The 27098-nt window shown below is 33.6% G+C and overlaps 1 protein-coding gene across 3 annotated transcripts in view; it reads left to right on the top strand.

The window, feature by feature from the left end:
- btsz (bitesize) overlaps positions 1–27098 on the top strand; it is an 89890-nt gene that overhangs the window by 10214 nt on the left and 52578 nt on the right. For 2 of the 3 annotated variants that reach the window (XM_076115459.1, XM_076115458.1), the window contains exon 2: positions 19127–19612. In XM_076115459.1, the coding sequence (XP_075971574.1) occupies positions 19127–19612 (486 nt within the window). Of the gene's footprint in view, positions 1–15939; positions 16217–19126; positions 19613–27098 lie in introns of those variants that run through there. The other variant, XM_076115460.1, reaches the window with a different exon arrangement.

The following is a 27098-nucleotide window of genomic DNA, read 5'->3' as shown; positions in this document are numbered from 1 at the left end:
CAAGAGAATTAAGTTAAGTTTAGCCACAACATATTTATTTGACACTAGGTCGATACAAGTTCCATATTATCGTATTGAAAAATCAGTGGCTACTGTAGTTTAGATCCAAGAGCCAAGTCCATGAGAGAAATCCGTTTTGAAACACAAATGTTTACAACTAATATGATTACTTAATGAGTTCGCATTGTAGTGTTATTAGGTGCGTCTGTTAAAATTGACAATAAATATCGTACTTATGACCGTGATGTGTGACAGCATAATGCAACAATATTGACTTATGACCCGCCCAGTGGCTAGAATACTATATGTCTTCACATAGATCATTAATCTCTGTACATGATTAGTGACGTATCGGCCGAATATTTCGCAAAATAGACAACAGTATAGATATTTCATTAATAAATACAAAGCACCTTGTCTTTGAATTGGTTTTCTCATTCATGGTGATTTTTAAATTATTTTCGTAATCAGTTATACACCCTCTTACAGTTTAGTGTTTACCTTTCCCAAAATGTTATCCTGTGTTCCATTCAATCTGTATAAAGTACCTCGGTAGGTAGTGAACTAACGCCTTCTTCTCTTACTCTTCTACCGCATTAACTAATTTTGTATAAATTGTATTTTTCTCAGTAACACCCCAATTTTCAATAAAACACGATAAGCACCTGTTTATTAAAACACTATAAGCATGATACCCAATAAACGAGCAGTGTCTCTCATTCTCCATACAATTATCACTTTAATTATATTTGTGTCATTCAATTTACATTGCGCGGACCCTCGACCTGAATCGGCTATGAGGCCGCCACAATACCTGTCCATCACGTACGGTACACGTACAATAAATATTATAATTTGACACACTGGTTCCGATAACCGCAACGCTGAAACATAACCGTAATTGTGGTGACGAATAAATAAATAAATTCGGTACGTTTCATCTGTTATTTGCTACAATTTCGAATATAGTTCGAAAACTTTTAATATAAAAATGCGACTTCGAAAGGAATTGTCATTCGAAAGTGGTCACGGTTAGGTTATTCTACAGAGCTATTTTTTCCCATCAATCACATGGACTAACGCTTAGATGAGGAGAATTTTGAGCAGAGAGATTTTGAGAGGTTGAATGAGGAGCATTCAATCGAAAATGCTCCTTATATGAAGAAATTATTAGAACATTTTGTTTGGTTAAACAAAAAAAATACAAGTCTACGATTTATTGTAACGTGATTTCTAATAAGAAAGCTGGGATTCCCTAACAGCTTTCCAATTAAGATACTTTCAGAAACAAAACCAAAATGTTGTATTAATTATCTTTAACTAGATAAACAGTTATATTTTGTCGAATACAATAAATAAAACGGCCATCGCAAAATGACTTTCAGATTCATATCAGAGCTTTAGGATGTACAAGCCAAGCTTAGTTATTATGAGCAAGGACTAAAAGTAATGTTAATATTAAAATAATTAATTATAAACATCTTCCTAGAATCTGTATAGCGAACTTTAGACAGCCATCAGCCAACTGGTCGTTCCGTTATTTCCTACAAATCGGCGCGCATACTAACACCTCCTTCCTTTTTCATTGCACACATAGAATTATCATCCTTTTATTAATATGCGTACGGGTCGTTATCGTGTGCAGCTTATCCGTTATATACATCCTTTGGTAAACGGTTCTCCCGCCTACCATTTCGTTCATGGATAACAGACTTTAATAAACAGACATGTTACCATTTCAAGTAAGATTCGTCATGAGCCAGATTCAGTAAAATCACTAATGATGATGTCAGGTACGTCATGTTACACATTTTCTAATTGGGTTATAGATGTACGTTAGACAGTCGCTCCATGTAAAATGCTGGTAATAGCCGCATCCAATGAGACTGGAAGATTACTCAAGTACTCCAATATGGTTAAAGGAAAGGCTTGGCTGACGATGATTACATGTTTTAAAATTAACCGAAAATGGAAGACATCAAAACACAGTATCAGCTGTTAAAAATACTACTTTTTTTTAAATTAAGTAAAAGTCTTTCATATTCGATTTGTAATACGTACGTAGCCAGCCATTCAACGTCCTTGTCGAGTTGTACAGTTCTATAGATCTAAAATCATATGTTTATACCAGAATTAATTTCTAATACTGTCAGTTTTAAACAAAACTGTAGCAGCACCACCAGGCATAGCTAGCCGGAAACGCCTACAGCATACTCTCTGAAAAGTCAGTTTATATTGCTATCGATTGCTAGTAATTGATGTAATAGCAATTTAGGTGCCAGTATTTGTCTCATGGTGTTGGTTGATGTATGTATTTACTAGAAAACAGACTAGAAAATAATGAATGAAACAACATAATGGACGTATCAAAGTTTAATCGCGTGCCTTATTTAAAGACAGGATAAGACCGATTGAAATAAACTTATTTTTCACCACATTTTCCCTACTCCGTCGCAATAGAATGACATTATTTGTTATAGACTCATAAAGAAACGATCAATCTATGTGGCATGTTTGTTGTTTTCTGTTTCTACATACAAATAATATTCTAAGCACGTAATTTATTTACAACCTCGACAAGCTATCTCTGATCTCTGTATCTCTTTACTTGATATATCGAAAAGCAACCAACATTCGCGATCACTACCTATTACAAGAGAAATATGAATGCAAAAAACTCGTAACGCCACTCTAGTTTTTAACTCGTTTAATCAAGCTTTATGCTGCTGGAAACAAGTTTCGAGATAGCTTATGAAGTTTTTCCCTGACGTATTAAACGTTCTAGATCTCCGTTTATAACATTAATGTACTCGCTATTCCTGCATTGCCTTCTTCCGTGGTGTTTGATGTTGTGTACATAATAGGATATTCGTAAGGACGTTTTGTTGTTCATCAGCGCGATTTAGTGCAGTCAATATTATCAAGTATCAAAAGTCAATAGTAGTAGAGAATCGTGCTACTGTTTTAAGTAGTCAGCAAGGAATTTGTTTGAGGAAAATCTATTAATTCGAGTTCTGCTTTTATATGACCCACGTGGAAAAAATCTTAAGAATCTAGTTGCTCCTCTAAATGATGTCAAGATATCCACCTAAGAAGTGGGTTTTTCATTTGCCAATAATATTTCAACGGGCAAACTTCACTCGATCCTCTATTATCCAACGAGGTCTCACGTTCTAACCGATAGTTATGCAGATACCATTCTATAATTACTTAGGTAACAATTAGCACCCGCTTCATTTGGTATGTATGCTAAATATCTAGCAAGTACTACATTCAGGTTGATTAATGACGTCAATATCAGCTTGTAATTGGCCCCTGTCAATTGAGAATGTGGTGCATAGTAAGACGTCTAAGCCCTGACATGGTATATGCAGATTTTATGGTCTTACTCCTGCTAATTAGTGACAAATGTAAAGATGCTCTTTAACAAAACCTTGAGATTTGAAAGTGATGAATCTAAACCTATAGAATCTCCGCGTCAGTTGAATCATTTTTATTTGTCATCACATCACCCATCAATTAATGTTACTACTTTTTCTTTCATAACACGTCAACTATTATCCGTATATAGGATTTCGCTTGTGAACTAAAAAATGCAAAGACTGAGTTGTTTGATATAGATTTTCTTCTTTAACATATTATTATGTTCCGATAAATTTTCCCATCTCCATTATCAATTAACACCTTTCTCAATAAGGTAGTTTGTCGTCGGCACCCGCGATACGAGTTAAGCTAGATTTACTGAACCAGTTGAACCTATTACAGCCTTATTACTACAGCTTCAATAAATTGCAAAATCATACTAATAACTTCAATGTGAAAGGAACTAGGAAGTCATTCAATTGTGCAACATTGCAGAACTGACACAATGCGAATCTGTAATAAATTGTAATCTGCTAAAGAAGACATTTATCATATAGCACGGACTGACCTACAAACCATTGCCTGAGGGCACTTGTTAATTCTTAAATCGTACACAGGTTGTAATTTAAAACTGCACTTTGAACCGCTTTATATTATGTAGGTACATTAACATAACTACTCAATCAATCATTATAAGTCGGACGTGAATGATTAGACATGCAGATTGCAAGTTTTGCAAGTGAACTATTAGAGACCTTTGTCTTGCTTTCTACGTGACAAGTACGGCAAGGCAAACCGCCTACGCGGCACTCTTGGCTTGGTATTTACGACATGATCGTCACGATTTCGCGTTGCACTTTTAAGGGATTTAGAAACTTTAAACCTAAGAAAAGAATTGCCAACATAGGTATTGCAAAAATAAGTTTCTACTTGGAGCCTGCATCTGTCTCAAAGCATGACATTATACATTTAAAATTATTATTCTCATGGTCGCAGTTGATAGTGGTAGCGTGTCAATTATATTGTGTATCAATATTACCATCAACCATGCCAATAGAATTTACAACTTGTTTACTCTACGCATTAAGTTCGATACAAAACAGATCTGCTAACAGCCTATTTGTCAACATCCAAGTAAATGTTCCATAGGATTCGAAAGGTCAACCACCTACAAATCTGCTCGCATAAGACTTAAAACAGGATCTTATAATGTTTGGGACCGTTCTCATCTAAACAACCTTGGGGACAAGTTAGGTGAGTATTTAAAAACTGATACCTATTGGTGTATCAAGTGGTGCTTGAAGTGCTCGAACTCATGTTTGAAACTTAATAGTCATGGACTCTTGGCACAGCTGGACCAAACATTGGCGCCAGTATCAAATGTATTATTGATCAAATAATAATTCGGTAGAGTGATTATGCAAATTAGTTTTATGAATTCAAATGTTTTTACTTGTATCGATCTATTAAGTGATTTTCTAAGAATCGGTGATACAGTTAAGTATGTACATTATTGTACATATAAGAGCACACGTTTTTCTTTAGTATTTTTTTTATACAATCTAGCGTATCGAAATGTGGCTTAGTTAACTGCGTATTTGATACAGTAAAGAACGTACCACAACAGTTTATTTTATGAAACTAACCTATAATCCTTTTGCCTAGCAAAATAACACTGAAACAAGATAAAAAATTCAACAGACTTTAAATTCTCAAATTGTATCCAAACTGTTAGAATGTTAATGTTATTTCTAAGACAACAAATATATTAGAAAATTAATAAACCTTATACTGTACGAACACCTGACAAGTGTTAAACTGGTCTACATAAATATTAATGTATGTATAATGGCTTCCTCCTATAATTTCCATATTACGACAAAACCTATACATTCACGAGGTTCTTACTGCAGGGAAAGCGCTCCCACTTTCTCGACACTGTAAGTGTAAACGCCATACGTAAAACGTCGAGGAAACATTTTGTTATCTTAAACAACTTCTACCTTGGCATGTAGATATGTGCTAGGTCTTATGTAGTTCGGATTGTGATCGATTATATCCATCTTATTCATTGGGGTTAGGTAAAAAATTATGATTTGTTATGTCATTTCTTCTGAAGCCCTGACAGTAGCTGTATCGACGAAAGACCGTATTTGTTGTACCAAAATATTATTTTTGAATTCCCTACTATTATTTTAACTTTAAATTTATTTATAGGTACTTTTCATACGACAAAATGGTTAATTAGTAAGTAGGAGAGGCTAATTAATATTATTGTAGCTAAATGTGGTATTATTGCATACGTGCATAAATTATTAGCTATAACAGGTTGACAAAAAATATGATACCAATAATTGTAATTTGCTGAAACAGGTTGTAAAAAAGCTATGATATCAATATTATAATTATGTACGCTTACCTCTATTATACTTCACTATTACTTGTATGTATATAACCCTAATAATAATAATTATGTACAATATAAATAGACGGTATTGCCAACTCATGTTTAAATAATGATTATTTTTAATGAGCTGGCAACCTTGTTGTGTTTAGAGAGGCGACATGACCGATCAAGGCGACAACGATGGAAACAATGCAACGTGGGTTGACACTTAACACCCATCTGTTATTACATAATTGCTTACTGCTTTAATAAGGAAAAGCTTGCAGACCTTTTTCATTGAAGTACATTTGTAGCCTTTGAAAGAGTGGCAGCGTTGGCGCGGTCTTCAACATTAGAACGTTGCTAAAGGACTGTATTACATTGACTAGAATTTTGACACAAATTTTTACAAGTTTAGTTGCACTATCACAACAGATTTTAAACGAACCCTACAGATCAAAGAACATATCACTACAGATTATAAAACAAAGTCGCCCGCCGCGTCTATCTATTTGTTTGTTCGTGACAAATTTTAAATCGGCTTAACGGATTTTCAAATGATTTTCACCAGTAGACAGAGTTATTCACGAGGGAAGTTATAGTTCGTACATATTTTTTTAAATTTCCATCCCGTTGGGAAAATGTGTTTGGAACCCTATAATGTCTTGCAAATCTTCAATATCTATCATTTATAAAGTATCTCTTTCGCAAGGTTGTAAATGACTCCTAAAAACTACTTTGAAAGCTTGACTAGATCTCTTATATCATGCAATAGCAGCTTCTCATCTGACACGTATAGTTAATGTGCTTACCAAAGTACATAATGTTTGCGTCCTGTCAATTACAGTAATAACCAGTTTTGACACCAGATTTATGCCGTCGGGTGTATGTAAATTATAATTAGGTTGTCTAACATTACAATTTGCACACATTTTAGAACCACAGGATGTATGCTTGAGAACCTTAAGTAATAAATAATAATAATAAATAATAAATAGTTGTATGACTCCTATTACATGTATAGCATAATCTCCATAATGATTTTTATAAAATACTAGCGGACCCGACAGACGCGACGTTGTCCTGTCTACACGTCTTTAATTTAAAAATTTTAAACTTTTTTTAATAATCTGTACCATTCTCAGATCCCTTGACCACACACCAAAAATTTCATCAAATTCGGTCCAATCGTTTAAGAGAAGTTCAGTGACATACACACTTACAGAAGAATTATATATATAAAGATTTATTATTTTTTAATCTATTATTATTCAAATTTTCATTTTCTCCCTAACGAGAAAGGAAATAAGCCATTCAGTCTTTCACGCCAGCCAAGTTTAATTACTATAAAATAATTTTCATAAAATTCTTATTAACTTGATAAGTAATCGAACGTTTGTGATCACCGATCACGTAAAGGAAAGCTTTATTTTACAAAAAGCAACTGCAAATGTAGGTAACCAAATATTATTTCCATAGTCTGAAAATTTTCTTGCCATTTTTACGTTGTTGGCTCATCAAATTCTATAAAGTCAATTAGTAGCAAACTACAACATACGAACTAAAAGCGTACTTAATTCAGAACAAATATTTTATAACAAGTATACATTTTAACTATAAAAGACGTTACTTGCTATATAAGCAATAATATCGTAATTATTCTTCTGTTGCCACCTTTGTTTGTACAGCTGATTTTTCTACGTCTCTATGTTGAAATCAATGTGCGTATTATGATAAAAGTATTTTATTTATGCGACATGTAGGCAGTTTTTAATGTTGATTGCTTCCTTCCGATATCTTTTCCTGAACTTGAATATGTGGGAACTAATACCTGTTTGATTAGTAAACATTATGTATAATTAAAAGTGTTTATAGAGGACATCAAAGAGAAGACTAAACAAATATTTTTATGTCGTGAAAGTATTATAAAAGTCAGGAGTAGGTACACACTGACTTGACTCAATTGTTCAACTGTGTATCTTTACCTAATGCTATAAATGCAAAAGTTTATAGGTGATATAGTGTAGTTTATGGTGATAGAGTCTTATCTTAAATATTTTCCTTTTCTTGTGATAAATCTAGTTCGAAGTCACAAGTGAAACGGACAAACCATACAAGGCGTGCGCAGGACGAAAGTAGCGTCTTTTTAATAGAGTTGAATATGGTATAATTCCTAGTCTCTGATGTTTCGTAGTCTTAAGCCTATTAAGCAGCAGACGGACCTAAATCTGCCATGTTACCATAGTTTATAACCGCTATTATATAATACTTACTGGTTAATAAAACGCGACGCTATAATTTTACCAGCAAAAGTGATTCAAGGAGATATCAAGTAAATTGAATTAATACTGTTTACTTCCCACTTCAATACGAGTTAAAAACACGATAATATCAAGACAGACCATTTCTCACGGCAAAATAAATTATTTCTGCTACTAGTATTACGCCTGCAATGGTCAGTATACCCACGCACACTGCCCAGCACCTCAACAAGAATCAGTCCTACATTCTACTAAATAAGATTTTGAAACAATACCGGCAAATTATCTGATTGATTTAATAACAAGGAACTATTCGCAATCCTGTTTAATGTCCTATTTATTTGACAGATATAGATAAACTATTTTATAGCAGGTTTTGTACATGTACGCCGCATTTCTATTACTTGAAAAGTCCAAGATACGAACGAACATAAGACACCAATGCGAACTTTCGATCGCCGTAACGTTAGGATTATAGATGTTAAATTACATAATATATTATAAATAAATTATATTTTTTGGCTGAAAGTTTATTTATGTCGTTTACTTAGACGCGACTCTATAATAATAGCAAGTGGTTATATTATCTTTTAGCAAAGCTATTGCAATAAAAACTAGCCAGCTTCTATCATTTACCATCAAAATACAAGAATTTCAATGGCACAATGATTGCTGAAATAGATAAAAAATAAATGAGATGGATCATAAAGTAAATATTGGAATAAGAAAACATTGGCTCTATACCATTTTCATGTGATATATCGTGTAAATACTCATGCGTACGCGCCGGTCATCAGGCCATTAGCTCAATCTACGAGATAGAAAGGTATACCAGTGACATACGTTACCCAACGCACAGGAAATCGTTAATTGTCATTTATCTTGCTAGCAATACTGGCCCAAGGCTGGACTCTACCATTCGATAAACAGCCGCTTAGTTTTAAATCGTGTATTTTTATAATAAATTGTTGATATAAATATCATAAGAGGACTACATAGTACTTATTGATTAACTTCGACAATCTACATAAATGTAATGTTTAGTGTGATTCAAACCGCGATGTGATTTTCTTTACGGTTAGATCGCTTAAGTTGCCAAAACGTTTTTAAAAACTTAACGATCTCAAAATATGTGAATGTCCATGAAGTATCTTCATATTATTTCAAACATATATAAATCAAAAACGCTAAACAATAAAAATAGGTACGCACAAATAGTCATCATTATTTTAATTAAAGTTATTTTCAAGCAAATATAAAGAACAAAATTACTCTGCCTATGCACGCACAATAAGCAGCCTTCTATGTAATTTAAGGCTACAAATTGAACGGAAACTACATAATAAAAACCAGTATTAAAGCATTTGATGCGTGATTAACAATTGTTCTTAGAAACGAAGAACCTATCATATTTAAATAGGCTATAAACCTTAGGGTCCGATTAACACTCGGATGGAAACAGTCAATAAAAGTCGTTTCTGTTTAAAGTACTGTGATGTGTACTTATATCAACTTTTTCCATCGTCCAGATGCGTACCTGTATGATGTTTAAAACAAACTCCATAAATTCTGGTTTCCAAACTTTATACTTCTCCACCATAGTAAAAAAAATAATTTGCGTATTATAGTTGTAGAGACTCATCTGCACATGAATTTATTTCCTCGTACAGTATGATATTGGAATTGTACTAAGTAGAAATATGGGTATGTACCAGATTGTAGCAGGATTGTATTGATAGCAGGAGCATTTCCCATACAAAATCTACAGCAAGTCAATAGTCGTTCGTTGCCTGTTTTCTTATAACACGGGAAAGTTATTTTAACACGTCTGCTAAAACAAGAAATAAATTCATAATTATGGCAAGAAACCGAGACGTCCTCTGTATAAGGAAGCGAATTTTCCGAACAAAGCCAAATGACGTGTATGCGACAAAAACACTCGTTGAAAACAGTGTATAAGTAAAACAACAATATAATTTTATCTGTAGCCACGATCTTCACACTTCGTTACCAACTCAATGTCAGTGTAAATCAATAGATAATGTCGAGAATTATAGTATAACGGTTTCTTCTTTTATTTATATGACTTGCGGTTTTTGTGCCAGGGTCTTTCTCCGATCACGTTTCGGCTCTAAATTTTGGAGTAGTATGAGCTTCAATCTTTGTTATAGAGAGTAAAGCGTCTTATATATTAACTATGATAATATTTCAGGTACAATATTGGCACATTTTTTAATACTATTCGTTAATTAGGAATCAAAGCCTGTATGTCTAATAATAACTATGTATAGTCAAGTCACCAATTACTGCAGAAAATCTACCAAGATACCGTATAAGAATAGTCCTTGAATAAAACAATGACTGGTTTTCGCCCTTCGATTGAACAAACCCGTATATTTAATTGACACCTACAGACCGATTTGGAGTAATTGAAATTACGATGTTGACCTTCATCTGTGTCACGAAACTTAGGGTTACTGAAACGTATTTTTGGAGAAGCGTAAATGTGAAGAAAAGGTCAATAACATTGGAATTTAGTATTATAATTTCGTTACGTAATATACCTTTAAATTGTTGGCAATCTTTTTACAAAGCTATGTTTATTTCAAATGACAGTTTAATGTTTTGTCACATATGACTGCATGTTGTAATCTCACAAAAGATTTAGTGAGAGCAATATGAACAAAGAGCGCTCGTGACTTCACGACAATTTCATTTTTTAAAAGACAGTTTGTACTTCGTCCTACTTTCCTATAACCACAATGAGATCTATATCAATAAACCCAGATTGATTCTATGAAGACGTTGTAATTGAGAATGAAATTGTATATTAAACCCAACAATGGGATTAGGAAAAGAATAGTATGTCAGATTAAAGTTCAGAAGCGATTTTATGCGTTAAGGAATTGAGGTTGTCGCATCGAAGATGTAATAAGAACTGTTTCAAAAAAGCAGTTTTATAACAATAGCTAAGAAGTTTCTCTTTTAAGGTAAATTTAATTGATTGTAAATTGAACATGCCGCCATCGTATTGAACGTTATTTTACCGTTGAATTTATTTAAACGAATTATTATATTTGATATCATACGAGTTGATCTTTGATCTTTTTACAAAGTACATGTCGGCTTATTGAAAACAATTCCACTGATTCAGAATGCACTCAATTAAATGCAGCTGACCACCTTTAATTGCCAACATATCTTTTATTTCTTAATATATTTTCATAACAGCTTACTTGACTAGTTGGTCCGAGTACATTCGCCTGTGCCACATAACATGAAGTCGTCGAAGTGAGTGCCGATCTTACGTTGTAAGTAGGCCATACTTATGCACTTCAGAACCATATAAACATGCCGATTTTCAACGTTTCGACAGTTTAAGTCAAAGCTATGGTTTTAGTATCCACTTAAACAAATTATACCTACTTATTTTTGGATTGAAGAACTGGTTTCCACAAATTCGAAATTCGTTCTAGTCATGTGAGAAGTAATGTGTGACGAGACATAGAAATGTCTTGAAGAAATTCAAATTCCATCACACGAAAGTGTATGAACTTTCGTTGTGTGTTGTTTTTGTATACTCTTTCCGGAATATTAACGAATAACAAAATTATCTATTAATGTAACCCAATTTTGACAATATTGGATTACGCGGGCGCGGCCGGGTAAGTGACCTGGATAAAGCTGATACCAAATAGTGTATGATAAACTAATTTCAAACATGATTGCTGGATGCGTGGGACTTTATTCTATGTTGTTTTGCTAATTACGTTTTTCTTAACATTCTCTTTTAAGGAAACTACAACACGGAAAGAACTAATTAAGGACGTAGGAAGCCATTGGGTGTGGCAACACACTAGCACGTGCTAAAGCCATGTTCGAAGATAAAGTTTTTGCAAATTGTACTGTGTTTTTCTCTTTTGTTTTAAATACCTACTTACATTAAAAGTACATATGCAGCAATCTTATTTTGGTACCTTTTGAAACACTACTATAATTTTATTAAGATAAACGAATGCCCGATTAATAACGCTTTAATCATTGTCAGTCGATAATTGAATTACAAATTCTATTTATTAACTTCTAAAGAAATATTTCACACGTCTTTGAAGAATGCCAATCAAAAGCACGTAGCCCTAGGCCGTACAAAGATAGCATAAACACAGGCACAGATAAACAGATAACGTTACTTTCCCATTGTCTAGGGGCCATGGGAACAAACCTGTTTATGGGAAGTTGAACTTGTCATACATTCCCGTGATTATAGCCATAACTGTTTATACAAACTTGTTCAGTGTCTTATAAGTTTTATTGCGTAAACGCGCCAATGTTATTGATAGTATAGTCCGGATGATAGATGACATCAACTGAAGCTTTGTCCGTTATATAACGTTACTATGTTGTATGCACTTGCGAGGTATGCGGGTAAGATGATATGTATTTATATCATTGCGTTCGTAGAAAGTATTTATAATAACTGGACATTCTCTAAGACACTACATTCTCATTCACTGATCCATATATTGGTCAAGTTGTGAACTGTTTATCATGTATTTAAATGTTATATTTTTTTATTTTTGTTTTAAAAAAGAACAGGAGCGTAGGACTCGTATCCGGTAGCTCTATATGACAAGATGTATGGATGTAGAGCAAGCAAAATAAATTTGCAGCGATCGTAGCAAGTGGTGCTCTCTGGTCTTTGTCTAACCCCATGGTAATAAGGCGTGATTTTATGTATGTTTTAATTGCTAATTATCGTTAACACTACGACGACTATTGCCAGTATCCGTTCTCAGCCCTAATTTACTCTATATGATTTATTAAACGAGAAGTATTACTGGACTTCTCATCACTAGTTCTAAAGAGAATATAGCTTCAGTAAATTAAGAGGCAGACAGTTAAAGTAAATATTTCTGCGAATAGGAAGATTTACACCGATGCATACGACATACCATTGAAACGTTCATCATCGTTGTCTTTCCCAAGTTTGTGCTCAGTTACCAGTTTAACAAGATCTGAATAAGGAATGGTTTATTCTTAACGCTGAGATGACGAGGTGATTAAAACCTTTTTTCTTTGTTTTGCTACCAAGTATTTTAAACCAGTAGCGCGATTCTCTTACAGTCCCTACTATCGAGGAACGAGAGCTTGGCATTTAAAATGTACTACAAAATAGTTCCTAAGGCACCCGTTAGAGAGACGCTGATCAAATTTTTCATTTTCACTTACAAGATGTGAAATAGTCGAGAGTCTGCCGTCTGTAGAAAAACGGGGTACTGTATCTTTTTCACGAAGCTAATGACATTGAATTACAAACTCGAGTATAATTAATGTTTTTCGTCAAATAAGGCATGCGTACAACTAAATCCGTTTTCTCTTTCATTTAACTTTTAAATTTTATTGCAGTGCTTACTTTTATCTACGTCTTGTGTTTCGCTTAGCGTAATCAACTTAAAACGAAATCCGTTATGTATGAAATAAAATACTAAAACATACCTACTGTTTGTGATCATAATTTTTAACAAAATTAAAACTACTATACAATCTTGGGAAAGAAGCGTGACCAAAACTAACAAATAAAAAATATTTGTATTTTTGTAGTGGTCTTTAAAAATTATGACGTTATATTTTGTATACTTTGAGGATATTCCTTACAAATAATTATAGCATAATATTATTTAGCCAGCAAAGTGGACTCAAGGCCTGACCCCTTCTTTGTTCCGTGTGTCCTCTAAGATTCCTTTAGAAATATGTCTGAGTAAAAGATGAACTGCGGTCGTCAATAATGGCAATTTTAAAAGAGGACCGTGTTAGTCGTCATGGCGTCATAGGAATGTGAAAATAGCCCCGTGAGGAATTGAGAATCACGATAAGTCGTTGGGTGAAAGCCGTCTGCAGATTCAGATATACCTTAATAGGAATCTTGAAGCTTGTAAATACTTTTCAGTATAGCCTTAGCCTTAGCCTTTTTCCAAATTATGTTGGAGTCGGCTTCCAGTCTTACTTTTCAGTATATCAAAAATATAGGTACTCGAAAAATAACAAGCCATTTTAACTTGCGGCTTTTATCGTCCGTTGTAACAGATTCAATTACACTATTACAACCAAATAGATATCGTTATGTGAACGATCGTCTTTCCCACGCACTGCAACCTCAAAAACACTTTTAAGGACTCTACATATTAAACCAATACATATCTATCAGTGTACGAAGCCTTCAACGTAATCGTCGTTGTTAAATACAAGGTTTTGGTACCGAACAATCTCCACTGTCTTTTAACAAGTATTCGCTACAAAGCGAGATCTTTCGCAATACCTTGTGATTCGGGTCAATAGTCGATTGTCGATGAAAGGTATTTTAATTTATTAATATTTTTGTTCAACAGAGAAAAGTCTTACCTTGAAGTTTTAATGCCCGTATGAAATATTGCACGCATATTGTCAATAAATAAAATATTGTAAATACTTCGCTTTACGTGGTTTAGTTTAGCGATGCGGGTGAAAATTATCAATTATATCTTAATACGACGTTGAGTGTTGTTATGCACGTGACTCTATTATCTTGATCGGCTTCACTTCATGGCATGTGTACAAGACTTACCTTACCAAAACCTTACCTTATTCGACAACCAATTCCAAATGTAAACAACACCAGTAAGCGATGCGCTCATTTGTAAAATTATTTCTACATAATTTTACCACTGAGACTCTCGTCACGGCTTATCGATCATTATTAAATATCATATTATAGCCTAGCTAATGCTTTGTCTTTCACAAAAAGTGAAACTCACTTGTTAGGGCTGCTTTCGCCGTAAGAACAAAAGTGGCTCGTGTGGACAATAACAACAATTTTTGTTTCGCAATATCACGTAATTCGGGTCAACAGTCGATCTTCGATGAAATGCGTATTAAATGGGAAAGAGTTTAACTGTAAGAGCGAGTTATCCTCGGCTTCCTCGCTGTAACGACCGTGTCGCATCACCTCGGTATGATTACGAGGAATTCTTCAACAGATGACGATGATATAGAGCTGTGTGCGAGCTATTTACGATCTATTAACAGCAGCTAATTACAGTGAAGGATCCACTCTAGTTTCAGGAAGTTTGCAATAACATCATGCTTCAAGTGCGTAGTGATATCTACTTCAGTGGCAGTTTGTTTTAATAATAGATTGACATGCGACAACATCAAACTAAGAATACCGGTATTTTGTGAACCAATGTGAACTTTTACGTTATGATTTCTGCATTCTATTATACTTAGATACTTGCAAATACTTGTATCGCTGAGGTAAGAAAATCGTGATATATACAGCAACTACTAAGGTATATAGAGTTTGACAGTGGATTAAAAACGGTACGTAATGATTAACACCTCAGCTGTATGTCGACGACATAAACTGTTGCGAAATGTTCAATTGTAATTCTACACACATAGACACAGGATATGGCTACCAAATTATATAACAATATGAGGACAATGTACTAAGGGCCCGCTAATCTTTCCACTACTTATTTGATGTGTACATAGAGCACTTTAAATTGCAAATATATTTTAATATTGACAGTTAGAAAGTTCTAACTACGCTTGTTTTGTGTACTAATCTAAATACTGTATGAAATTAAAAGTAAAACTTTTACTTTATAATAGTTAGTACGCATTGCGCAAAATTAAATAATGCTTACAGGTAAATATGATTACACAGATAATAGTAATTTTAACAGGTGCATAATACTACTTAGCTAAATAATTTTATTACTTACGACGTCATGATAATTGCTTTTGATGTGTGGGAACGATGAGTTGTCGAATTTAAAGATCATTATCTCAAGATTTTTTCGCGGGCGAATTTGCATTGAAAATTAATTTAACTGGGTGTTGACGCACTCTGTGCTTGCAAGCAAGCAAAGGCAGTACAGTTTGCAGAACGGTTGAGTTCAGACGCCTTCGTCGCGACTCGACCGCGGTGCGTAGCTACCAACATTTTACCAATCGCTAGGCTGTATACGGCCGTGCCTTTGCCAATTTCGATACAACATGAGTGTTCGCGCCAAAATAATACCATTATTAAATTTTTTATCTGTGTCGTGAATTTTTGGTTTTATATTTTATCTGTGCGGACGTGTGTTTGTTTTGTGAAATACGAAATTGTGATACGATGCAGTGGAGATAACGTTTCCTCGGTTTGCGGTTGCGTGTGGTCGAGGTATAAATTTTTATTGCTACTGTATTAATATCTATTAATTTAAAATGCGATATAATTAAATCGGATTCCGCGAAAATGTGCGCGAATTAATTTCTTATCTGGCGTGTACTTTCAGATAAATTTTGTTTACTCGGGGTATTCCAAGATAAGTGAACAAAAGAGTTTGTTTTGTTTTAAGATGATATGGAACAGCCTGCGATTAGTATTTACTTTTACAATCATTTGTTTGCTATAGGAACAATTCCGTGACTTTTAATACCTTAACGTAAATTGGTGTGTACGTATTCAATTCATAAAATAGTTTAGAAAGGTTAATGGAGCAAGTTACCTCGAAAAACCGACAAATGTATTTTTTTCAATACTGACGAAAAGGCAAAATATACGTTACAAATGTTACATCATATATCAATTGCAAACATAGATAAAAACACTTGAATTTTAGTTAGATTTCTTTGGTAAGGGTCGCGGCTTTTCCTGGCAAAATATGCCTTAGAATCTATGGCTATAACATGCTATGCATTCAATAATATGATAATATTTTATTAATTTTAGTAACAAATTAAAATTAATAACTACATACCTCACTTTACTGTAAAAAGCAAATTATATAGATTAGCTCGTTCAGAGAACAAACGTAATTACATATCAATAAAGCAAGCTAATTACAAAAAAGCTAATTGTACATCGAAGAGTAATTGCATACAGTCGCTATACTTTCTCTAATAGATATTTTATAGCTATAAATCTGAATCAAATCACCGTTCAGATTTTGCATTATGATTATAAAAAACGCCATTCTACGCTTGAGATAACAGTAGGCGAGGGCACCTTGAAAGAATTATGTAGCTTGACGTTAGAATTACTAGTTTTACAGAAAAATAACAACATGAAAAAGAATTAATTTAATGTTGATAAAAACTTCAATGATGATGGGAACCGACAGCGTAGCTGAAATAGAAAAAGATGGCGAGATGATTTAACTTATATTTTACTAGTTTCTGCACGCGATTTTGCCCGCGTTAAATCATTTCCTGGAGTGAAAAGTATTCTATTCATCCAAGTTGATACCTGTATGAACATATAGAATACTACCAAATTTCATTAAATCTGTCAAGTAGTTTTTTGAGTAACAAACAAACTGGTCTATTCATACTTAGGTACTAACTTTCGCATTTATAATATTTTAATAGGATATTAGTATTTGCCCAAGTATATAACTAAATGATAGTAAATGAAAGGAGACCTTTGCCCTGCGGTAGAGCACTGTGAGCTGATAATAATAATAAATTATATAAAAACTTGATAAAATTAACTTCTAATTCGTACTGATTACTTATCAGTCTAATACGCCTTAGCTAATATTTACTAAGCAAATTAGATTAGGTTGTTATTTTGATGATGATGTGACGTCATACAAGGCGGTTACATTCCAATTAATTATGATTTCAATTATAAACTATTTTGCGATTCGAAAGCAGATTAAATGTCATACCAGTAGCGCGATTCTCCAAAAATGTACATGTAATTAATTTAAAATGTACTGCCAAAATAGTTTCTAAGATGCCCGTTAGAGGCGCTGATCAGATTTTCATACAAAATTTCTTGATAGCTAACTGATTGTCAATGAGAATCAAACTACAGTAGCGCAAATCTCTACAGTCGGTACCGTCGAGGATCGAGACTATGACATATAAAATGTACTAACTGTTAAAATAGTTCTTACGGAGCTCGGTAGAGGCGCTAAAAAGATTGTCGTGTAAAATTTCTCGAAAGCTATCCGTGTGTCGATATACGGTAGTAGTAAAGAATCGAGCTTCAGTTCTTATTGCTCGATTTATTTCGAAAATGATAAATCATTAATAATTTATAATGATTCTACTGAATCTACTGAGGTTGTGAAAAATTGTGATTAAATTAGTTAATAATGTTTATTTTTATTTTGATTCAATGTTAATCAATTGTAGTTGCAAAAATTTCATTTACGGCCTTTCTAAATGTTTTAACAATTAAAAGAGTTTGTATTGCAACAACCTTGGTGTTACATCGCAAGAAAGATCATCGTAAATGCTAAAGCAATAATTATAATGACGTAATAAAAGTAGGGCATAAAAGATCTTTACGTAGGCAATGTTAGCAAATCCTCTTTACACAAATAATCTAGAACACACAATAAAAGTAATCGTAAATGTATTCTAATCATTTGAAGCCAGTTTGTAAATTTACATGATTTCTATTTAACATTAATCCAAATGCATTCAGTCTGTTAGAAATTTTCGTTTCAACTAGGAACCCGTTTATAATGTTAAACGATTCTGTATATATGTTACTGTAAAAGCCCGAACTGTGGCAAATCCTAAGATTTTCCGGTAAAACCTAAGATTTACCAACTCTCAATGGTAAAAGTCCGAACAAGCCAGAGTTTAAAAACTATGTAACTATATATAAAAAAATCCTCCTATATAACTATGTTTATAACTATTTCACGGTATAATTATATACTGTGACATAGTTATAAAGAAGTTTATAATTATTTTTTTTTAACCACACAGAAGGAGGAGCCCCGCGAAGCGGGGCTCCGGCGACATCTCGATATCATCAAGTGAATATAGGTAAAAGTTCTAAATAAAATAATTGTTCGGACTTTTACCATTGTGAGTTGGTAAATCTTAGGTTTTACCGAAAAATCTTAGGATTTACCACCGTTCGGGCTTTTACAGTAACATATATACTTAATCTCTTGAATGTACTACTTAAGCTTTAACTGTATATACCGCACTTCAATCATTTGCAATCTTTAATATAGATACTTACGTGAATATCGTTTCGATTATATCCAGTAAAAACAGAACTGTCCATACTTTCCAAGTTGAAGTGTTCTATGTGCTAACAAATCCATATTTCTTGTTACAGACATCATCAATGCAACCACGATGCAGACAGCACGAGAATCAAGCAGACAAAAAAGATGTAACAAAAGGCGAAACTCTAGAAAGAAATCCCTATCGCCGTCCGACTTGAAGTGCACTAGGGGAGACGTAAAAACGGACAACAAATTGAACGGAAAGCGTTCTCTATCCGAGGGGTCAGTGAAAGTAAAACATAGGAAAAGTAACATACGGCGAACTTTGACCCATCCATTTACGTGTTCGGACGACATTCGCGATGTTAGCATGATCGGTGTGTTCAATTGTGATGTTAAAGTGGATCCGCCTCCGGAAAGTGATGAGTCAAATTTGCCTCCGACGAGTAGTGATAGGGACACGGAGGACGATGGGAGGTTGTCGAGGCCCGCGCCGCAGAGGTCGCGGTGGGACTCCGGGAGTGAGATGGATTCGCTCGTGTCGACCGTCGTGAGGAGAGCGTCGGCCAGACGACGCAGGACGCCAGCAAACCCAGGTATTTATTTTATCTTTCAACGATTCAACATTTTAAATGGGTCATTGAGTTGATATAATATTTAGAGAAGGCGTTGAGAATTGAACGTAGAACAACCGATTCTAGTAGTATTTTTGAAGTGTATCTTATTTTATTACTATTGATTCTGCATTCCTTCAAGAATCGAAAGTCAAACTCAAAGTCGTTGAAAACGTTTTGAATCTATCAACTCAAAGTAGTTATTTTTATTTCTCCACATATAAGCATGACATTTTCATAATTATCGTGTAGAGATATCATTTTATCAATGACAATGAACACAATGATGCAACGTTCAATGCCAAGGAGGAAGAAATTAATCCTTAATGTAACATTTATTTACATTATGTTTTAAAATAGACGTCATCGTTTACTTAGTTATAATTATCAGTACGTATTTAATTAATTTATGATCTTGACTGCTCTGAAGGTTATGAGACGCATAATGAGGCAGCGTTAAGGTTTCAGTTCAAATTGTAGAAAATATGTAAGGTTAATTGTAAGTTGACTGCCTCTGTGGCGCAGTGGTTTAGGTCGCCACGCCGATACCACTGCAACGGGAGGTCGTGGGTTCGATTCCCACACGGGACAATTATTTGTGCGATCCACAAATAATTGTTTCGGGTCTGGTTGTGCTTTGTGTCCGTTGTTTGTATGTTTGTAAAAGTCCCCGCGACACAAGAGCAATTCTTAGTGCGGGAGTTGTCTTTTTAAACAGGAGGAAACAGGAGTTGCAACTCTCTGAAAAAGTCACTGGTAGTTAGTTTTATTTATTTCTCCCTTAAATTAATTTTACTATTCATATTAAAAATCTTTCTTTTTACAACGGGTAAAAACCTACCGAATATGAACTAATAGAACGAATAAACTCTGCTTTATTACTTAGTATAAATTCAATGCTCATGTGGAAACGGTTTTTATTCCATGGATCAAATAACGCTTAACTTTGCTAACTAGTAGGTTTACTTATAAATACGCCGATTGTTAATAATGTTCAGTACTATCGAGTTACTAAAGATATTTATACAAAGCATTTTAGACTACATACAACTATTTACAATACATTTACGATATTTATTTATCAAAATCTTGAACCACTTTTAATGTCAGACTCTACCACTTGCTTGACATTTAAACGATCAATAACTATTGCATCGAAAGTTCGTGACTTAATTACATAACAGTATTTAAATATTGCATTTTTTATAAAGAAAAATCCATTTCAACCATACAAAATGAGATGAAGGCACGCTGTGCTATTACAAACGGCCTAGTAGCTACGTAAACTCAATTTTACGATGAATACACAACATCAACCTAGATTTATAAATAATACGTAATTTGCATCTGTCACGTAGAACAATTTTCATCATAATTAAAACAAGTAATATGCATAGTTACATATAATCGCTATCGTCAAGGTTGGCCAAAGAAAATGTGCTTGCATATTGTCATTGACATTATTCGTAACAATATACTTAGCGCAGGAAATGAATATCATTATGGAATCGCTTGGTGCGTACGTGTTGCGTGATTGCAACTATTATTTTTATATGTTATTGTATATTATATGAGAGAAATAAGAACTCTGTACCACGGTATCTGTGAAAGATGTAAACTTTGGAAGTGCCTGTATTCTCTAATGCTAGTTTTCATCTGACTAATCTGTGTCTACATCGTCTACATGTCGTCATATAAATTGATGGTAAATTTTAAATGTCGAGCTCGATACTCGTTGGTTTAACTGAAGAAAATTGCTTTACTCCTCCTTACTCTTTCTTACGTTTTTTGCGGGTCTTTTGCATTCTTCACATGGCTATCGTTTTGGGGTCTAATTCCTACATAATACAAACTTTACGCGGCTGCTTTAGATCTCTCGTTTGCCCTTTATACGTACACGCAAAAATATATTAGTCGATTTATCAAAAGTGCAATTTTTCTCACGATAACGGCATATAACCTAGTTTAGGATCAATGACATTCCACACAGACACATATAGTGTCTGTTCAGTGTTCAGAAAGTGAAGGTTCAGTATGTTAAAATCACAACCCGACAAAAAACTTTTTGGCAAAAGGTGATAAATATTCAAGTCAAAGCGATATTCCTTTAATTAATAGTATGTCTAATGTCAGCTGTAAATTGGATAATGAGATTAAAAAAATAGGACAAATAATTGTAATTCACGCATTCATCTAATGCAAGAGCATAAATAAAAAACACAGCGAAAATCAAATGATTTCTTAATTTTGGTATTTTTAGGGGATGAAAATACTACATAATGCTTTCTGTAAATTTCACTAACTTCTCTACTTTCACGGTGCATATTCTTCGTGCACCGTTCTAATTGTAAAAAAAATATCACGTAATGTACAAACCACCAACAAAGTTACTAAATAAATTGTTAAAGTCTTGGTTTTCATATACATGGGTTATATGAAAACCAAGCCTTTAACAATTTTTCAACCCTTACCGATCTATAGAGGGTTTTTCCATGACCACAAACCATCAGCAAAGACAAAAGATATCTAGCTATCCAAGCTCATCATAGAGCAATGCCTCTCTTGGCCAACTTTTGCGTCCAATCTATTAAAATTAATCTCAGAGTAAAGTTAACTTGACTACAACAAACACTGAAATAGTCTAAAACTAGTATTTTCTAGGTACTCTTTCGTCTCGCAAACGCGTAATAGTAGTTAGAATTATAAAACTAGTTACATGGATTTTATCACCGCTCCAAGGAAATCACGGTGCTTTAGCGATTAACTGATGTTTTATGCAAAATTGTATTATTTAAGCCTTACACGTTACTGCGCACGTGACTGTACGGTCCATGTAATGCTGCTTCCATTGTGAACTAAAATAGCTGTGTATATTGTGATTATTGTCAACTGCCGCTAGTGTATCATTGTGATGCTCTTTCTGTGATAGTTACCCACTAATTGGAGGCATGTTTATTGATATCTAGGAGGAGATCTATTTTTTCCATTATAAAGTACTTCGTACCAGGAGAATTAGGTACTTCAAACATCCTTGGTGGAACGCAAGTGGTTACTGCTGCAAGGTTTTTCATGACGTAACGACAAACCTTGCAAGTTAGCAACTGCATTCCTACTTCCAGTGCCCTGTAATAGAATAGGGAATCCGACCTGTACCGCGACTCTACGTATTTTGTATCAAAATCGGATCAGCGCTTCTAGCGGGCGCCACAGGAACAATTTTTGAAGTATATTTTAAATGTTAAATTCTCGGGACTCGATAGTACCGACTGTACAGAATCGTGCTACTGTATCGGACAGATAACTACTATAACTATGGAACTGTTTTCACTCCAAAAACAAATGTTAATGCTGACTTTATGTCCGAACTGGCGGTAAATTCACTACTAATATAGTCTGCTTTAAGGCGATACAAATGAACACGTTCTTTTTAAAGAACAATGATATACTATTTCATTAGAACTCTAAAATATCCTATACATATACTAAAATATACTGTTTAAAGAAGAAAATATCCCAAGAGACTTTGTTTGAATGCAGTTAACGGATCTGTCGTCACAAACATAGTCTATGTGAACGTTATAATAAGACATTATTATGTATTGTTTCAATATACAGCCTCCAGGCACGGTGGTAATCGACTTGGGTATGTGCCAAGACGATTCTTACGTAGTTACACTTATTTAGAATTAAGAAGGTCAATAGATTTAAATGGGCCCTTCACAGTTGACGAAATAGTTACCGAATGAAGCGAGGTAAAGATTATTTTGACTTGAAGCACCATACACATCAAAAATTATGTTTATACACCATACATATATAATAATATCTATATGTATGGTGCATAAATATAATTTATTATACTAGGATACATGAAGGGTGACTACGTAGTTCTAGAGAGTCGCTGTTAACAACTTATATTAGAACTTGAGGCTGCTCCCATCTTCGCCGTATTAGTAGTTATAGATTTCTATCAAGAATTAAGATCGTTTAGTAGTTTTAGCTTAAAATATTATCAAACAAATCCTTACTCCTCACAAACTTACGGTTTTCTCAGTAGTAAAACAAATTGGCCAGGGGCTCAATGGTTTTCCACGATATAGAGTTGCCGATTTCTGCCCACTGTAAAATAAGTGATTCGTATTATAAGAAATCAATGCGCCAATTTAATTAACAGTTTACCGAGCCAAGGCCCACTAAATACATAGATTTACATCTCCAAATAAATATACTTAAAATACCTTATAATATACAAGCTGACCCGCGCAACTTTGCTTGCGTCTAATAAGAGAGAATGGGTGAAATTTTTCCCCGTTTTTGTAACATTAATTACTGGTACTCTGCTCCTTTTGGTCGTAGCGTGATAATATATATCCTGTGTCCTTTCTCGGGTATCAAAATATCTCCATACCAAATTTCATGCAAATTGGTTCAGTAGTTTAGGCGTGATTGAGTAGCAGACAGACAGACAGAGTTACTTTCGCATTTATAATAATATTAGTATGGATGAATTGTATTTGACATTCTAAAAACGAAGTCTATCAGAAATAGGCAATTGCTAAGTGTTTCACCTTTACAGACATTTGTTTATGGGTCTTGCATAAATGCAACTACCGATTGTGCACACATCTTACGTAATTACAATGTGTGTTACATATTTTTGCATGCATGCATAATCCATGCATAACTTATTGACACCAGTGCATCGATACTGAATCGGTAACTGATTATTGCAAAAAAACCTCGACAAAACTGCATACTAATAATAATAAGAGTCCTTGTATGAAATTATCCTATAAGTTGATGTTTATAGTATTGTAATTTATACGTGTGTAAATCTTACATTTGTTAATTTGTTCGAATGAACTGGTCCTTATCTCCCCTAAAATTATTAGTAGGACTTTCAAATGACATTTATGTAGAAAAGCTCACTAAAAATGAATTTTCGCCAGACTCCTAAAAGTCAACTTAAACCTATTTTTGACGAAACTAGCGCTGTACAAGTTAAAATCATCATCAGATGAAAAAGTCGTTAAGTGTAGGGAAATCAAGTATGTTTACTTTATTCTGAATTTAATAATGTTTTGCTTCCAGGTAATAATTTGCTGTGTTTAAAAACTAGTTAATTATTGTTAATTGCATTTAGTAAATGTAAGCTTCTTTCCGTATAAATGAAAATATATATGTTAATTATCTTGATCCAGTACATCATGTAACTCTTAGCGACATCTAGTGGTTCTTTCACATACAAACCAAGGATGGCGCTAGTATCAATAAAGGTGTTAAAAAACTTGTTAAAAAATGTCTAATCTATTTTTATGTTATAGAACAATAATTGTGGTATGTCTAACGAAAATATCTAGAGAAATGTTATTCATATAAACATTAATCATTCACAATCAGCTTGCTTCTGTAAAGATTGGGCATGTACTGCCATCTATCAGACAATTGTAAACAACAGCGAGCATATCGCTATGGTGCGAGTTACTATGGTGCGTGCTTGTATGTATAGATGGCGCTAACGCGCATATAACTTGACCATAAATTAAAACTTGTTATCAATTTAAGCACCCAAACCTCAGATTTGCAATTTGAAATCTTTACCCATTAAAGAAACTTCAGATTAAGTACTAAGTTTTTTTTTAATTTATCTACTTTCAGTAATGGGATGGTTTGAGTTTAATTAATAATTTAATTGGACCTTGTTTGTCTTGGGATTTAAAAGAAAATTCAAACAAGTTCAATAAGTCTAGTTTAACTTTCAGCTTTTTAAGTAGTTAAGTTAAGTTTAGGAAGAAAGTTAAGTTCTAAAAATCCTAAGTGTGTAAGTAGGTGCGATGTTTTAAGTGTTATGTGTTTACTATCATAATTATTATTTTGACAATCAATTGGCAATAGCAAAGAATTGCGGAAGTATCGAACACAATTACTTGCAAATAAAGCTTTCGGCTTTTGTAATAAGTCAAATAATTGAATGAACATTATTAAATTAGAAAGGTTACGAAACAAGCGGTTACAAACACTGTAGAAATTGGTAATTGATTTTATTCGGTTACCCTCAGAAATTGTTGTATTGTACCTTTATTGACACAGATTTAGCAGTCTTAAAATAGACTGTACATTTTTTAACTCGTTACTTTCCTACTGCTGGGCAACAGTCTGCTACCGCAGTGAAGACTATGGAATGGACAATATTAACACAATATACATACCTACTAACCCAACTATGCTTCCATTCGACAAGAAACGTCGTAACGTTTTGTCATAACCCCTGAATTGTAATTCTACCAAAATGAAATTAAAAGCTATTAGGTACTACAGCTAAAAATAACTTTATTTACATAAACAAAAGAGGCTTTGTGAAAGCCTTTGAAAAGAAAATCTTATATTACTTTTAATTTCACACACTGTCACTGTTGCTATTTGACACAAAGGCGCAATAAACGCCATCAAAGATTATTATAATTGTGACAAATTCGAGGTCTCAACGACACTGTCGGTTTCACAGAAATTCTGATATCAACATTTTTATGAGAGTGAAGAATTCACATGTTAATGTTTTAGTTAGAAAATTAATGTCCATCGCGTCTTTGCTGTAAGTATTTTTATGTAAACTGGCTAATACTGGCTGTTAAATAGGTACATATTATTTTTGAACGGTGCTAATATTATTATTGCCTACTGAATTTCATTTTTCTTATGTCGATTTTCGTATTTTTAACACCATTTTAGCTTTATTTTATTGTATAGGTAACAACTATTTACTTATTAATATTTACGACAAACATACCTACACAAACCTGCAACCTAACTTTTATAAGTACTAAAGTCACTTTAAAACTTTAGTAAAAAAAACTTAAAACAAAATACATTATATTACATTTATGTGTAGAAAACCTGCTAATACATTAACCATATTATCGGTTATAATGCCACCTGTCATGTTTTACCCCATCCACAGCCCCTAAATTACCAATTTCCTTTTCCGGGCCATCAAAAAAATAAAAAAAACACATTGGTACATTATTTTTATAACACCACCAACAGAGTGAACTGGCTAGGGTCATTGACTTTATCATTGGACAGGATATATATTATGAATACTACTCGTACTATAGAATGAATTTATCATGTACTTTCTCCCACTTTTCTCCAGCTTTCGCGCAATAAACAAGTACTCTGTTGTCGTACGTTTTCACAACCTGAATTTTATGTTCGTTCATTTGAATGGATCACTTTAATTTTATAAAAATATTAGGTCAGGGAAAAAGTCTTTTCGCTTTATAGTATGTATGAACTTATAATAAAATCTCTTTGGCTTCAAGAATCACAAACGAGTACACGGTTCACTAGGTTTCTTTCAGTGAGCTCGTGAGGTACCCAAATATCGAGCTTTTTTGTGTAGACAAAAGATTTTATTGCAAGTTCATACATACTACAATGCGAAAAGACTTTTTCTCCGACCTAATAT

This window comes from Anticarsia gemmatalis, chromosome 6 (assembly GCF_050436995.1).
Source record: "Anticarsia gemmatalis isolate Benzon Research Colony breed Stoneville strain chromosome 6, ilAntGemm2 primary, whole genome shotgun sequence".
NCBI classification, from domain to species: domain Eukaryota; kingdom Metazoa; phylum Arthropoda; class Insecta; order Lepidoptera; family Erebidae; genus Anticarsia; species Anticarsia gemmatalis.
The sequence above is the reverse complement of the archived record's forward strand: the minus strand, read 5'-3'. Positions and strand labels throughout refer to the sequence as shown.